The sequence below is a fragment of the Platichthys flesus genome, chromosome 6 (assembly GCF_949316205.1).
Source record: "Platichthys flesus chromosome 6, fPlaFle2.1, whole genome shotgun sequence".
Classification (NCBI taxonomy): domain Eukaryota; kingdom Metazoa; phylum Chordata; class Actinopteri; order Pleuronectiformes; family Pleuronectidae; genus Platichthys; species Platichthys flesus.
Genome location: NC_084950.1, coordinates 26178735 through 26196050, shown reverse-complemented (window position 1 = coordinate 26196050; position 17316 = coordinate 26178735). Strand labels below are relative to the sequence as shown.

Genomic DNA, 17316 nt, shown 5'->3' with positions numbered 1-17316 from the left:
CACGCTGCTTCTAAAATCTTCTGCCTTCCCACACCCAAAATCCCAGACCTGAACAACCCCATTACAGCCATTACAGGCCTAGACCTCACCATAGCAGACGACACAGACCACCCCCTTAATCACAACTTCCAGTTACTTCCATCCGGACAGAGGCAGAGAACACTTTATTGGATAATGGTCCGATTCAGGAGATTCATACCCCCTGCCATTGCAGCACTAAATAAACTACCACAGTGAATGGGACTTATGAATGTTTTATGTTGCATGTGATGTTTGGCAGGTTGCATCTGTTCGGTAGGTTGCCCCTCCTGAAATGTGTCAGTTTTTGTTGATTGTACTGAAATGATTGTGAAAAAAAACAACCTGATACATCATAAAGAATTGACAAAGTTAAAAAAGTTCATCTCACTATCAAAATCTAAGATCCCCCAACATATAGAGCATGTGCCATCTGTCTCCTGGTGTAGGGGCACAGATGTAAAGAAAGAAAGCTCCCATGTTTAATGCTGCAGAAAAGGTTGCAGAGGGAGATGGAGAGCAGTCATGCTGTAAACTCCATGAAACACGCTTTATCCTCAGTTTTTATCTCCCTTTTTCATCTTTCATAGCATTGACAGGTTGTGTTTTAGCTTTCTGTTGATATGCTTATTTCAACCTTCATATATTTGTCTTCTGTTTTTTTGGATTGTTTCAATTTTGTCGTCCTGGCTAGGTCTCCCTTGAAAAATAAATAAATAAATTTAATAACAAAAAAATAAATAAAATGAACTCAGCTGTTTTCCAGAGGATTGCTGGTGCTTAATATAAACTAATATAAAGACTACAATTGTCAAAGACCCGATGCTGGGCAGTAGAGGGCAGTGCGAATCCGTGTTTGTGTTTCTGATGCATCTGGGTTACTTAAATGAACCTGTAACATTCTCAGCGTGTCACTACGCGTATGGTTCTCTAATCATCTCATTTGACTTGTAAATGTTTAGGATTCCTTGCCACACACACGCTCTTTTGACGGCTTAATTTGCGTGTTAACTCTATGAAGTGTGGAAACCCGGTGGCCACTGGAGGCTAAGCAGTGACTGCAGCTGTGAAGCCAGATGATCCGAGTAAACAGCTCCTGACAGGCTGCTGCTGAGGGTGTTTACACTGCCATGCTCAAGCCTGGGTGACCTGAGGGACCCACTGAAAGCAGGTAACACTTCCTTACTATCATCTCTACACAGGGCTGATGTTCACGTAGCGTGTTGATCATCCTAACACGTTCATAAACTAAGCTAATATCACAATACGGGGCGCTGTTGCCAGCAGAGCTAATGCTAACTGCTAATCTACGACTCTGTATTCCTGGTATGGTAAAACGAGGTTGAGTGAAGCTAGCAGGCTAATCTTTATAAAACACCCAGCCCTCAGTCCTGAGGCTGAGTCGTGTTAAAGCCCACAAGGTGTATTAAACCTCAAAGGCGAACCGACAGCTAACGTAAATTAGCACTTTAGCAAAAACAGCCCCAGTCACCTGTAATGTTCTCCAGTAATCCTCCATCGTATTTTAAAGCCATCTCTGGCATAATCGATACAACTCATCCCAAAGCCTACCGAACTACAAATCTCCAAACGATATATAAGGTATCATAGAAACGAGGCAAGTATTATAGACCACTGTTTCGCCTCTACTTTGATTTAATTACAGTAAATTCAGGGATCAAGCAGTGTCTCAAAGAAAAAACAAGTGCGATTTTGTTCAATTAAAATCCAGTCGTTATGCCATTATACTTCACGAATACACTTTAAGACGGAGAACAGTTTCTGCATGGATCTCTTTGTATTTGTGTTGCGTTCACTTATGTTAGTGAGCAACAACCGTTTAAGTGACACATTTTTGGTTTGTAATTTCAACACACTAAGAAAACCAGCTACCTTGGAGCCAAACAAGTATAAAGCAGGTGATTCCACCTCGAATACCAATCCAATTTATTATATTTGTATGCAGCACTGTGGATGGTCTGCATTATTGTAACGGAATTAATATATCTATATAACATTGGAAGGTTTTGTACTTGTCGTATAGGTTGTACCACTAGATCATTTTGCTAATGGTTTATCAGGGTTTATTTTGAAAATGCTCCCAGAAGCCTCATCCTTATCTTGGGCTCACTGGACATATCATTGTTTTGTGTTAAAGGTCAGTGGATTTTTGCTTTGTGTTTGAAGTGCTGCTGGTAATGCCACACACCTGACTGTCAGATTCTGAGAGCACATCTGATAAGGTTAGAATATTTATAGGTCATTGTGGCTTTTAGACCTTTTTCTTGTTTTCTCTCAGCACTGTCTTACTCAGAACCCATCTGGAAAGTTTTGCTATGAATGTGTGCAGCCCTGAGGGGAAGTGTGTGATGTGATGGTCACTTTTGAGCTCTGAATCCACTCTATGGTGGTTTTAAGGTTCAGCACCTGACAGAGTTTTATTGATCCGGTGAAACCAGAAGGCAGGAGAGCAGTGGTGTCTTCTTTCATTTTGCCCAGTTCATCTCAATCTCCAATCTTCTCATTGTACTTTTTCACTCACAAATTTTGATTTAATGTGAAAGGCTGAACATTTGTTCCCATGGCAGTTTATATTTCTGCAGACACCGAAAGATGCTTTTAGAAATAAAATCAATCATACTTAGGCCACACTCTCATAGTGGTCATTGGTCTATGTCACAGAGGGAACATATATATACCCACATCAGTGATTTTCAGCTGAGTTCAAGTTTAATGTTATTACATTTGTGGTTTGGAAAATGTGTGCAACCATAACTCTTTTCATTGGCATTATGCTTTATCATATGAAGTGGTAACTGGTTTTGTATTTATATAGAGCTTTTCTAGTCTTGAAGATGAAGCTCTTTACAGTACAATTTTACATTCACTCATTCACACACACATTCATACAGTGCATCTATTAGCAGCACTTTGTTTTTTCTATGAGGGGCAATTCAGGGTTCAGCATCTTGCACAAGGACACTTCGGCATGCAGATCGGGATGACTGGAGATCGAACTGCTGATTTTCAGGTTTGAGGGCGACCGCTCTATCCCTCAGCCACAGCCGTCCATATGTAGTGTTGTTTGTGAAAGTAGTTTTAAGAGAAAAGTAAAAATGATTTGTCATAGGGAATAATACCTACCTCGTAAGGTATACTTACTTTTTAATTTTAAAAGATTCCCATCATTCTGTATTGGCAGAATCACCTTTATTTGCCAAGTGTCAAATCAATCAAAATTGTATTTGTATAGTCCATATTCACAAATGACAATAAGTCTCACAGGGCTTAACAAGGTTCAACATCCTCTGTCCTTAACCCTCAACAAGAGTAATGAAAAATTACAGAAACAACATAAATCAGAAGAAATATTTTGTAAAGTATTTATACATAAGAATATGAGATGAATGGAGCAGCAACGAACTGAGGAGTCACTGTCAGTGTGTGAGTAGGCATATCGTATAGTGCATGCAAGTTATTTGACTCTGGATTACACTGGCTCTCAATGTACTTACACCTAGTGCACACTGATCAAAACAGCTGAACCTCACACTACATACTATGGCAGTGTAGCATCAATATGATTTATTTATTATTACTAAGTGCTTTTTTCATCTCTTTGTCCTCTTAGATGGAATTGCTTGGCTTCAGTAAAATCTACTTTACTATACCCAATGAGGGATAAACTTTCCACAACAAGTTCACGTAGTTATACAGCAAAGTAGTTTGTAACATTTCTTGTATTCTCTGACCAATAGTCAAATTTTCAATTTACAATAATATCAAATCCCAGATCAGCCACAAACCCTCACATCTAAGATACTTGAATCAGAATTTTGTTGTTGTTTAAAAATCTAACTACGAATGATTTCAGCTCAGGTGTGATCAGAAAAATATCATTAAGGTGCCTGAGCTTAAATCTTCTTACCGCTGGGTGTTTGTTCTGCCGCTGCTGAGTCATTCCCCTCCTTTTACCACACATTATTAGCCCAAGGCTAAGACATCAGCTGAATTACTTTAATCTTCAGTGTGTAATGTAACATACTGTGTGTGTTAGCCCTGAGGGGATGGACATTCCTCTACACCACTGATCTGTACTGTGAGCTTCAAGCCTGAGAGGTCACAAGGACCATGAGAGTCACGTGACTCATTCCTTGCAGTTTCATCCCAGCTGAGCCGTCTGCTGTTGCTGTACTCTTAGTTAGGAGGTCTGTCTTCACTCTGTTGAACTGCTTCCTCTTGTTGTCTGTACTGGAGCTGAGGGCGGAAGAATCGTATGTCTTAGCAGAGGGGTGAGGTGAGCATTTAACCTGTGGAGTGTTATGGATGGCCACTTTGCTGTATGATTTCTCCTCTGATGATGAGTAAATGGAGGAGTGAATAGACAGAGGAGCAGACCCCTGGATTATCGATTCATTTCATTGGGTGTTTTGGATGTGACATCACTGGTAGAATGTTGAGAGATCTCAAATCAGTGATCGAAACAGCAGATTGATGCCTTGTTCCATTCAGTTGTGCTGCATCAGTGACAGGTTGTTGGAAGGGATGGATTGTGTTACAGTTAAAAAGTGAGCATGGAGACTGCGGCACACAAACATGATTGGTCACACACAGATGGGTGCTGTAAGTTTTACCTACAACTGCTGGTAAACTTATTTACATATCCTAATAACAGCATTTTCACTCTACATTAGTCCTTCTCCCTCCTCCTGACATCAGCTCTCATAAGGGCTGAGATACCTTGTGAGTAACATTTATCTCTTCCAAGATCGAGACCAACAATGAGGGGAAAGTCTTAAAAAAGTTCTTAGAATTTCATTACCAGAGGCAATTTTTTGTAGTAGGATGCTTTTATGAATAAAACCCATGATGTGTTTTGGATAGCCGAAGCCCCAACTCCAATTCAATCAACTTTTTTATTCCAAATGTTGTAAGGCTTTTCATTAGTTAATAGTAAGTGTTGTAGTGTTGTTTACAGATTGACTTACTACTCCCTAATGGCATTTTGTTATTAAGTTTAAGGTTTTTTGGCTGATGGTTAAAACAAGGGAGTATTAAATGATATTTATTGTTTTATTGGCACACTGGTGGCACAGCTTTGGTGAAGGAAATGCTGGTCTGTATGTTGTCTTACCACTCTGGTCCAGGCTAAAATATCTCAATAAGTGTTGAATGGATTGCCTTGAACATTTTTACAGATAAACATGGTCCCCAGAGGATGAATCTTTGTGACTTTGGTTACCTGGTGTCTGGCTGCAGTATAGGTCATAAACACTGCCCCCTCCTTGTTAGTAGATGGGACCAAATTAATAAAGTAATTTTTCTGTTTCTGTCATTTTAAGTAGTTTTATCACACTGATTCAATTGTACATGTCTGATGCTTAAGGTTTTAATTAGTTATTTGTTTCTAAAAATCACATTGAGAAGCAATGATTGACAGCTGAGACTAACTCACAGATTGAAGGTACAGTTGTCTGGCCAGGACAAGATGGCTTTTCCCATATCTAGGGTATTTGGGGTATGTTTTTGGAATGTGCTTGGAAATGGAGATGTTGTCCATCTTTATACACAGTCATTGAGTATAACCTTATAAAATGCAAACTGCCTTTAATCCTGAAATTGTGATAGTGAAGAAATGTACATGAATAAAAATGTTTGTAATTGTACTTTATATCCATGAATGGGCGGGCTTAATGGAGTTGATGGCGCACACATACAGACTAGGAAAATACTGACTTAATTCATATTATGGCTAAGATTGATTGATGGTATGAAAGCATAGTGGTTAGTGATCATGCAGCTGGGTCAATGGAAATATGTCCAGGTCAATTTCCATGATGGAGGTTTCAAGTATACTGATTACAAGATCCACCCTTTCTTAAATTTATAGAAACTTCATGGATAACTAATTCCAACTAAACACAGATGAAACTACCACCAGTTTAAGATGGGAAGCATTCAAAGCTTATATAAGGGAAGAAATGATAAATATACAAGTTCCAAGACCAAACAATACAATGGGAAAATGCAAATATTGGAAAAACTATTTAAAACACTAGAATTAGAACGTTATGCGAACAATGACATGGACAATCAGCAAAAATGAGCAATAATGGGAGCTGAATACAATAAACTGACAACTCACAAAGTTACTCAACTACTTTTAGGGAACAAACAAACGATCAGGGAGAAAAGCCAGGCAAATTACAGGCCTGGCAGGTTAAGAGAATGCAAGCCCAAATAACAATCAACACTATAACGTCAAAGTTATGCAATTTAGTTTCATAGCATCATAATATAAGACAATGACAACCTATCAGCTATCAGTTATTGATGAAATTATGCTTGATAATTTGGATAGTAGGAGACACATATCGAGATTTTATAACCTTTTGGCAAAATATTCAATAAAATCAACATCAGATAGATTAAATGCGAGTCTGCATAACCCCTGATAGACGTAATTATATCTTCCCTAGCATTCCTGATGTCTGTGTTAAATGCCTAAATGAGAAAGGAACTCTGCTGCACTGCTCAATGGAATAATATCCTATTGACACTTCTCCATGCAAGGAGAAGGATTGCTTTTTGTTGGAAACATGTAGAACCACCATCACTTGAAATGTGGAAAAGAGAGCTGATGACTTGTCTTGGGCTGTATTACTGACTGAAAAGGAAGTGCTATGAAGGTAACAGGGAATGATTGATCCCGCCTTTTGTTTGTGTGTGTGAACCTGTGACCATATGAGGGGATGTTTATTTGTTCACTGATGTATATTTTTCAATATACACTTGAAAATTCAATAAAAACACTTAATAAACTAATATTTTTTAGAGTGTTAGGGAGTACTGAGTGATTATGGTATAAATTGTAGAACATATTTCCATTGTACAGTACTGATTACTCAATGTGAAGCTTTACAGCTCGGCCTGAGGCCAGCACGATCTTTTCCAACAACTTGTCCTGTCCCATGGAGAGAAATCACACTGTAATTTAAATCCTTTGTTTATTAACGTGTGGGAATGGGGGAAAAATGCACATTACAGTTTTGTCTGAGCTCAAAGTGATGTTTGAATGTCTTAACTTGTCCGATCAACAGTCGAAAACGTTTTAGTTGAAATAGACACAGATAGCGCTTATGGATGGGAAGTCAGTGAGGGGGTGCCTGCATTGAGGGGGTTCCTGCATGTAGGGGGCAGTAGGTCCTTTTCACTCATTAACGTTGGTAATCCTCGACCCCCTCATCAAACCTACACCCCTAAAACACATGAGCATTCACTGATCATCACTAAAATGCAAGGGCACGGTCAGTGTGCATACAGGTCGGTTAGTGGCAGACAGGTACTCTAAAAAATCATCTAATTCTTTTTCAATCCGTCATTCTGTCAAATGTTATTCGTTGAGTCCATATTCACAAATCACAATTGATCTCACTGGGCTTATCAAGATGTGACATACACTGCCCTGAACCCTCAACAAGAGTAAGGAAAAACTACCCCCCCAAAAAACTCACATTGAGTAACATGTTAGGAACAGAAGTGACAGAAGTGCAATACATGCTTCATGTAACAGAGCACATCAACAAAATAAAGACAATGCCCTAACGTAAACTAAGAGGTGTATCGATATTTAAATATTTGCACACAAAAAGTCTGACAGAGAAGAAGGGAGCAGTAATGACAATCGTAATGATATAGGTATAATAATGGATATGTGAGTATAGGCATATTGTATAAATTTTTGTAGCAATCGTAGTTGTAATCATGACAATTATGATGATGATGATGATGATAACTTTAACCAAAACACAAATCTCCATCTTACCATACATGACAAAAAAAAAAAATGTAATGTAATGTAATGACTTGCAGAGATAGTAATTCCAGCCTTCTCTTCCTGCCAGAGAAGAAACAGTGTACTTTCCTATGTTGTCCCTTAGTTATTTTCCCTATCTCTTACTAGATCGGCAATCTAGTCTGTGACAGTTCGTCATGACAAACTGACACTTTGGAACCAATTGAATTTGTCTGGTTCCATCAGATTCTCCTTCTGAACTAGATTTCAGTTTCTTATTTCACAGCTATTAGCTCACTCACCACAGAATCTTTGTAACATTATCTGTCAGGCTGCGGTATTCTGAAAGTTGCTTGTCAAGAATCCAAACTCCACTGAAGTGAGTTACTAATGTCCGAGAACATTTGTCCTTGTAGCTCATTTTGTTCAACTCCGTAGATGAGTTTTGGTTATCAGAGCTACCACAGCCCTGCAAACTACAGCCTCTAGGTTATATTTATCATTTGTCAATTTCTTTTGGAATGTGTGACATTCCAAATCAGCCTAGCTATTGTTTATAGTTTCCGTGGTACTTGCCACTCATGAGATGTAAGAACTGTATTATTCTTAAGCTCACTTAGCCTTCCACCTCTGAATTTTTTGTTCAGAAATGCAGACCTGTTGCTTTGTTTTATGCTTGCTGTCCACACTACAGAGTTTTCGAGCATTTGGAAATAATGGTGTCCTTGTTTCAGTTTGACCACTTTGGGGCTGCGTGGTAGGAGGAATGGGCAAAAACTGAGACTTTTGAAAACTATGACACTGTCAGCTATGCTCACTTGCCTAAATGGTTCTTATCAGGCATGACTCTTCCACCAGCAGTGAAGGCAAAATACTGTCAGTAACAGTTCCGCCATGTCATCAGTCCAAGAAAAGAAATCTCATCTTAACCTTTCACTATTGTTGATCTTCCTCAGTATTTTCTGTAAGTAAGCACCTGGCTGCAGAGTAGACAATCACCAGCATGCACATGTCCAATGTATGTGAATGTACGTGTACGTGGCGAAGACGAGGGAGATGATGGTGGATTTCAGGAGGAACAAGCCCCTGCCCTTTCCTGTCTGCATCGGTGGGACGGCTATGGAGGTGGTCCCTGCATACAAGTACCTGGGTGTCACACTGGACAATAAACTGGACTGGTCCACCAACACAGAGGCCGTCTACAAGACGGGCCTGAGCCGACTTTATTTCCTGAGGAGGCTCAGGTTCTTCAATGTCTGCAACAAGATGCTGCAGATGTTCTATAAGTCTGTTGTGGCAAGCACCATCTTCTTTGCTGTGGTGTCCTGGGGTGCAGGCATCAAGGCCAACAGACTGAAAAAACTCAGGAAGGCAGAGTCTGTGGTTGGCTTGTCACTCTGGAGGAGGTGGTGGAGGACAGGATGCTTGCAAAACTGCTGGCAATCATGGACAATCCCTCTCACCCCCTCCACAAAACACTGGACAAGCTAAGGAGCAGCTTCAGCCACAGACTCATTCAACCCCGCTGCTCTAAGGAACGATACACAAAGTCGTTCCTCCCAACTGCAACAGGACTGTACAACTCATCTACCTCTGTCAGAGCCACCATCACAGAACTGCACTAAATATACCTGTCTCAATTCATCATTTTATACAATAATATTGTCTTTTGCACACTCTGTCTACATATTCTTACACTCATAGTGTATTATATTATCTATTGTATCGTCAAATACTTATATTTATACCCGTACTATATATCATATATTATATCATACTCTTTGTATATTCTTTGTATATATAAGTCTATATACACATATTTATACATTTGTACATGTTATTATTATTATTATATTTTACTATTATTATTATTATATATACTGTTGCTGCCATTATTACTATATACTGCTATTATATTGGTATAATTACTATCATATATAAATATATATTATATACTATATATACTGTACTATTTTTTTATATACTGTCTAACAATAACATTACCATCATATCATCAGTACTATTACCATCATCTGCCACTGCACCTTATCTACCTATTTATCGCGTGTTTCTGTTTTTATTCTTTCTACCGCAATATTTTATATTTTATATTTTATATTTTATATTTTATATTTTATTCTATTGTATTGTATTGTATTCAAATGTACCGGCTGCTATGACGACTTAATTTCCCTTCGGGATGAATAAAGTAATCTATCTATCTATCTATCTATCTAATTGTCTTGTGATTTGTATTTTCAGGTGTGTAAGTGTGGATGGGGATTATTACTGATATGGAGCTACACTTGTGTGTTTGGAGAGCGTTTTAATTTTGATGTAAAAACATTTTAGTCTTGCCATTGTTCTATCATGACCATAAATCAGTTTCTTTTAACATCCCTCTATCCTCTCCATGATCTAGATCTCCAGCTCCTTATGGCTGTATATGATGAGAACATCCTGAAGAATCCTTTCTACTTGGCTTTGGAGAAGCAGAGACCGGACCTCTGCAGCCGAGTGGCAGACATCCACGGCATTGTGAGTCACAAGTTTTCACCATGTTCATTTTAACAACCTGTTAGCAACCAGCTTAAATCTACGTCAGGATAGGTAATGTGTGGTAGGTCACTGTGTGTTTGTGTTTTCTCTGAGAAATGTATGTGTGTATATATACTCTATATACAACAAATTTCCCACAGTCTGTTGAACAAGATGATAGAAACCTACCTAACACCACCATTAACTGTCTACCTACATATCAATCAATCAATCAATCAAATTGTATTTTTATAGCCCATATTCCCAAATTACAATTCGTCTCATAGGGCTTTAACAGGGTGTGACATCCTGTGTCCTTAACCCTCAGCAAGAGTAAGGAAAAACTACTAAAAACCCTTTTAACAGGGTAAAAATACGTAGAAACCTCAGAGAGAGCCACATGTGAGGGTTCCCTCTCCAAGGACGGACGGAAGTGCAATAGATGCCACGAGTAGGAGAACATCATCAATAATCAAAGTCTCTAGCAGCATTTGATGAGGGTAGACATCCCGGAGGACAACCCCAACATGACATGCCAAGCAGTCCCGCTGCAATCACAGTCCATGGTCAGCAACCATCCAGACCACGATCCACCATCCAGACCAGACGCCACTCCAGTCCTCAGTCACCGTCCACCGCCGCCCATGAGGACCCATCACGAGCCAACACCGCGGTCCTGGTCCACCGCCCGTGCCCAATGCCAACGCGACACAGGGTCCGCCACCAGCACCACGATCAGCCCACATGACTCAGAATCCGCCACACTGGCGGGTGATTGATTGATTGATTGATTGATTGATTGATTGAGTGATTGAGGGTGAATTTTAAGGAATGTTGTCAGAGGTCAAGTTGCAGTTGATGTGAAGGTCTGGTGTGCTGGGGTTCTTTTTATACAACCCCAGCATATCAGCTGGTGTGTCGACTAAGTTGTCCAGGACTTGTTACCTTCTGCTTGTTCCCCTTGTTCCCTTCTGCCTAGTAAATAAGTTAATGTTGGTGTTAATAGTTGTTATGTGTGGAGGGTCCATTCTATGTTATCTCTGAAAAATCAGTTCTCAGCTTCACTTGACATCCTTCACGTAGATATTGTTGTAATACAAAATATAAACTGGCTGACTGAAAGGCAGGCTCTGCTTTTTCATGGCAATACATACTTTCTACTTGCAGCTTGTGTAGTCCTTGGTTACTGTGTCTAATGGTACTATCAATTGTAGAAAACTTGTCCTGCTAAGATTGAATCCCAGCACCAGTGTGGGTAACCAAGTTATTTCACTGAAAATTAAATCAAGCATACCACTGGAACTTGTGAGATCATTGTTGCAACATGGTGGTGCGACATGGTGGTGCGGTGGCTCCTCACAGAAAGAAGGTTCCTTGTGGGCATGCAGCAGTTTGCATGTTCTCCCTGTGTCTGTTTCTCTGGGTACTTGAGCTTCCTCCCACAGTCCAAAGACATGCAGACATGCAGCCAATCCCCTCCCATCCAATGTCAGCAGGGATTGGCTCCAGCTCCCCCTGCGACCTTCAAAGGATAAGTGCTATGGATAATGGATAGAGGGATGAATGGTCAATGTCCAAAATTAAGGAGTAATTAGTAAAGGTGCATGATTCACATAATCAGTGTTTTGATGTATACGTTTCTGGCTCTGTTTCCGAAACGTTACAGCTTTTTAAAAATGCATAGTATTATTGTCATGGTGTCATGTTCTACCTTGTCTCAGCCTCTGTTTGCTCCTACTGTGGCAAGCGCTGGCATATACAGCATTTTATCACAGCTGAATTCTTTGAATTTCGCCACAGATGTGTAAATCAGCAACACTGCCTGTAAATCCCCTCTGATGACGCAATAGCATACTTCAGGTCGATAAAAAAAAATTAAGTGTGAAAGAAACAGTGCAATCTGGGGTGTGAGCAGATTCTGCCACCCTCCCTCAACAGCAGAAAAGACAGAAGCGTTAATTGATAACTTCCTCCTCTGTGGTTGAATGTGCAGCAAAGGACTACCTACTTTGACACATATCCCTGAATTTGTCATATGCTGTTGTCTCTCCGCCAGCCCTGGATCAGAGTCATTATAAATGTTTTAGAGTAAGAGACAGAAGACCTTAGAGCACCTCCTGTAATAACAGTCCATTGTCCAACAGACATTACCTGAAACGACCAGAACAACTATACAGATTTTTTTTTTTACAACATGCTGCATCCTGTCATGATGCTTAAAAAGTTAGCAGATAAGAATCTGATGTCTGAAAACAGGCCGTGCAGCTGTGACTCATCAGGACTCCTCTGGAAACTCATATGACCTGATGGCTGCAAAATACATCTAACTTGGTTATAGTTTGTATTGCCCATTTCAAAACAGACTGCTGACCAATAGATTAATCATAGAACAACACGCAGCATCCAAAACAGTTTGTGCACACTCCACATTCGACCACACATCAGGATTGAACCTCATATTCTGGCTCGTGATCAGTTTTTTCAATCCGTAATTACTCATGACCAAGAAATTATTTTTATGTTGTCACTTGATCGTGACTATTATTTACCTTTCGTGCTTTTAGTTGTCTGAGTATGAAGGAAAATCGGGATAGAGTCAACAGAAATTGTTAAATTTAGACCATGAAGATCCCATATTTTAGAGTCAGATTGTCGTACTTTTGTTTAAATTCTAATGCAGGTATTTTTGTGACATAAAAGTCTGAGACCACTTTGCCTTTCAATTGGATTCACTTTGTATGATGATAAAATATCCGACTGTGCTCTTCTAACCCACAAGGGTCTATTATGAGTCTAGCGTTATGCTCCATTGACATGCTACCTTTACGAAACATCATATTAGACTCTTGATGAAGCTCGCTTATAGCCTTTCACCTCTGAATTTGATGCTGAAGATGTCCAGCTTTATGAATTTGTGAAACCTGAGAAACTTTCAGATCTGGCCAGATTGATTATTTTCCGTTTCAACAGCTAGAACACATCATTCACCTTCTTCAATTCAAGGTGCTGTTATATGGTTAAAATACGTCCAAAACGCAGCTTCTCCTTTCACCCTGGCGCCAGTCTCACTACAGCCCTGCCTGTTAAGTTTAGGCTTGCCTTCACAGCAATGTAATAAAGTCAGCAATCATTTAATTTGGGTCCATTTGCTGGTGTACCTGTCTGTCACTAACCGACCTGCCTGCGTGCACCCTGCCCTTGTTGCACATGACCCCACCAGCAGAGACATACAAAGCTAAAGACGCAAGAGCCAGATGATAGTGAGCTAGCCAGGGAAAAGTCGGGTTCTAGTAGTTGTCAGTCAGTGCATGGCACACGCTCAGGTGTTTTGGGGTGTAGCATTGATGAAAGGGCAGATGGGAGAGGCTGGGTTGTAATGTTAGTCTTCCTACCCACAAACTCTGTCTTTGTTTATTTCTTTTCAGAGATAACCAACCTGAGTTTGAAAAAAAACTCGGTACCGATATACTGTATATAAGTATAGATCTACGTGGCCTCTTAGGTCCTCCATAATAAGAGCTTTTTGTTGTGCTGCAATTAAAGTTTAGGATCTAATGTGACTGTCCAGTTCCCCAGATTATCGATCAGTGAATGTCAAGTTAATGTTTCATAGAAAATTAAAAACAACTTGGTAAAGATATCGCCGTTAAAGTAAAAAGATTTTCTGCTTTTGTCTCATGGTACTAAAAACCTGCAGGTCCTTGTTCCCTGCTGTGGAAGTTTAACTGTTGGCAGCTACTCAGACTATCAGTTTGACAACTATGTCCTGCAGCCTGTGGAGGACAGATACCAGACTGTGGATGGAAAGGTTTGTCTCCCTTCTGCTCCAAGCATCTCCCCCAAGAGTTCAAAAACAAATTCTGTTGATAAATATAGAATGATGAATAAGGAAACAGCAGAATATCCATCATCTGCTTCAAGATCTTGGTTACAAACTTTTTGAATAGTCACAGCCGGCAATAACTAACTATTGACTAATGTCACTGAGTCGGGACACAACAACATGAAGGATCACAACAGCACATTAAGTGAATGCTTTATCATACATTATAGGCTAATATTTTCATTTCCATTATAAAGAGCGGGTTATTGGCAACAGTATCTAAGACAATAGTAAAATTAAAGAGAGATGAAGTAGAGGGGAAGTCAGTACACAAACACTGGTGAAACCGGAAGTGATACAATAAGCCCACCACAGAACAAAAGGTGAACAGCAGTCTGATGGAACTTTTTAGATTCTCTTTAAAGTAGTTCCTGAGAATCAAAACTGTTCCCTTTGTTTGAATGCTCTTTCTATAAACATGTTCTTCTATCTCTTTAGGTGGTTCTAATCCAGTTTTCTGTATCTCAGAAACATTTCTAACATTAGACTTTTTGGATTAAAACAAAGACGTGTAACGTGGTTATTCAGGCCATCGTAATCTTTTAACTGGACTACTGTAGCTTCCTGCTCTCTGCATGGCAACTCTCAACTTACCGCTAACGCAACACTTGGTAGGAACAAAGTTTATTATTGTATAGAAGATAAATCTTGGCTATTTAAAGCTCATATTAAAGACAAGGGGTTCTTATTAGCTGCACCAAATTCAAGATTAAAAGAGGGAGAATCCAATTGACTATTGCAAAATCCAATTTTAGATCAAGACATTTGGACTTTGCATTCAAACATCTGAATGAAAGTCATCAGAATCCAATTATATTCTGTTAGGATTGTCAGGATTGTAAAATACAATTTTTAAAAAAAAAAAAAAAAAAAAAAAAAAAAAAAAGAATGGGATAACCAAAGTATGGAAGTAAACAAATGTTAATAATAAAAATGATACAAGTTAATATATAAATTAATCATACAGAGTTATACAGTCAAGGTTCTGTTTGACAGGTCATCTTGATAGTCTGTAAACTGCCTGACTGTAATGTAAATGTCAAGATTTTCTCAGACATTTTTGTAAGACAAATACAATTTAACTTGAATCATAGATTCTGATTTGATAAAGTAATACTCATATTCTTATAATTTGATAATACTGTCACTTAACTTTTTTGAAATTATTTTTGAATGTTATTTAAAGTTAACTGTGTCTTTTTGACTGCAAAATCCAGAAAACCTGTGAAAATGGTAATCTTTTTATTTCAAAGGTTTTTTACACTGGACTCAAATATAAAAATCTTATGTTCATTTTGCTGTTATTGTGTCAGAATAAAACTGCACTGACCTGTTGCTGTTGTGTATTTCAGGAGCTCAGAATCCTGGACAGACAGGTCCTGCTGGGATCCGGCTTCCCGGCTCCGGCATCGGTGTCCATCCTGTTTGAGGAAACCTTTTACAATGACCAAGAGCAGAGCTACAGCATCCTGTGCATTTCCCGGCCTGTGGAGGTGGACACAAGCCCCAACGAGCTCAGCCCTCCGCCCCCCTACTGCCTGAAGAGTGTGGATGACGTCAGGGAGTTCCTTGGCCGCCATGCCCAGAAGCTGGACAAGTTCATCCACGGCTTCTGTCAGGCCTTCAAGGAGCAGGAGAGGAAGGGACTCCGACACCACATTGTATGATGAACTCTTTTATTTCCTTTCATTCCCATCATGTCTTCCTTCGTTCTGCCAACATTTATTTCTCCCCTCAGCACTCTTTTCTTTTTCTTTTCTGTTTTCTTAGATTGTCTTTTCTTTCCATTCCTTCTGACTCTTCCTTTCTTCTTCCTCATCCCTTTATCTTCTTTCTAGTATTTCCCTCTGTCAGAATTCCATCATCCACCAATCTTTTTTCCCAAAATTTTGTTTGTCTTATTTAACCAAGGCAATTCTCTACAAATGGATTAAAAATACACCAAAAAATTGATGTATAAGTTGATAGTAGGTGTAAAGAGGTATGAAATACAATTTTAAAATCAATCTAACTAAAGTATTGTTTCTATGGAGTACAGAATCACACATAAAAAGGATTTGTGGAGAAATTGTGTTTTTACTTTTATTTCTTTTAAAATGAACCAAACAATTTAAGGTTTTATGTTTGGTTTTTTAATAATACTGATAATAATTTAGTTTTTAGAAGATGGATGGTTGTGATGACTTATCGGAGAGCTCTTCTGCTCTACTTACAAATCTCCCATCTTCTCTTCACCCAGGACTCAGTGAACGGACTCTACACTAAATGTCTTCAGTGTCTACTGAGAGACTCTCGCCTGGTGAGTAAAACACTTGTTGAATCAGCTGTTAGTCTGATGCAGTAGAGGCTGATAGAGATAACGGAAGAGTGTTCAGTGAGAACTTGTAGACTGTGTCCAAGTTCAGGTGAATTTTGACCCTGGAAATGACATTATTCATCAACAAGGCAAATGCAGACTCTGCAAGGCTCACTCTCTCATACCTACTTGCACTGGCCAGTTGTTTAAAGAATGGTTATCGTTCACTACAACTTGGAAGATTGACACTTCATTTTTTCCACACAGTCGCTATTCTGTTCTTCTTGGGGGGCTTAGTTCAGGTCAGCTCAGAAGGAATAATCCTAACTTTTAAGCTGTGGTGAACAAGACATCCATAGAAACACTTGATAACTACAATGTGACCATTTACAGACTTTACAGACATTTTCCCATCTTTTGGGGTCTAAATGAATAATACAGCCAATAAAGTTTGTAGTTAGTCCATTATTCAGTCAAACCAGCAACTCTTAAAATTACTGTTTTTGTCAGTGGCTTTTAACATAGCAATATAACTGTTTATGGTCAAATAACATGATTTTCTAAAGGTGTATCTCTGTAGGTACTCTTTCAATAATAGTGTCACTAACAATTTAACCTGTCAGTGAAAAACAGTAACTTTTAGTAGACAAATGCCCCTTTAGATTACTCTGCAGCTATTTGATGGTTTACAGTTACAGCTTGTATGCTCAATGGCCCATTTAAAAATATTCATACCTTTCTTTAAATCTGTAAAGGTCGTATAAACAACCATGTTGTATAAACCAG

The 17316-nt window shown here is 39.1% G+C and overlaps 1 protein-coding gene across 3 annotated transcripts in view; it reads left to right on the top strand.

Moving 5' to 3' along the window:
- Positions 1 to 909: 909 nt before the first annotated feature.
- The window catches only part of ankrd27 (ankyrin repeat domain 27 (VPS9 domain)), a 48918-nt gene continuing 32511 nt past the window's right edge, over positions 910 to 17316 (top strand). For all 3 annotated transcript variants that reach the window (XM_062390072.1, XM_062390071.1, XM_062390070.1), the window contains exons 1-5: positions 910 to 1189; positions 10236 to 10351; positions 14049 to 14159; positions 15587 to 15895; positions 16474 to 16533. In XM_062390072.1, coding sequence (XP_062246056.1) covers positions 10250 to 10351; positions 14049 to 14159; positions 15587 to 15895; positions 16474 to 16533 — 582 coding nt within the window. In that variant the 5' untranslated portion in view covers positions 910 to 1189; positions 10236 to 10249. The remainder of the gene's footprint in view (positions 1190 to 10235; positions 10352 to 14048; positions 14160 to 15586; positions 15896 to 16473; positions 16534 to 17316) is intronic.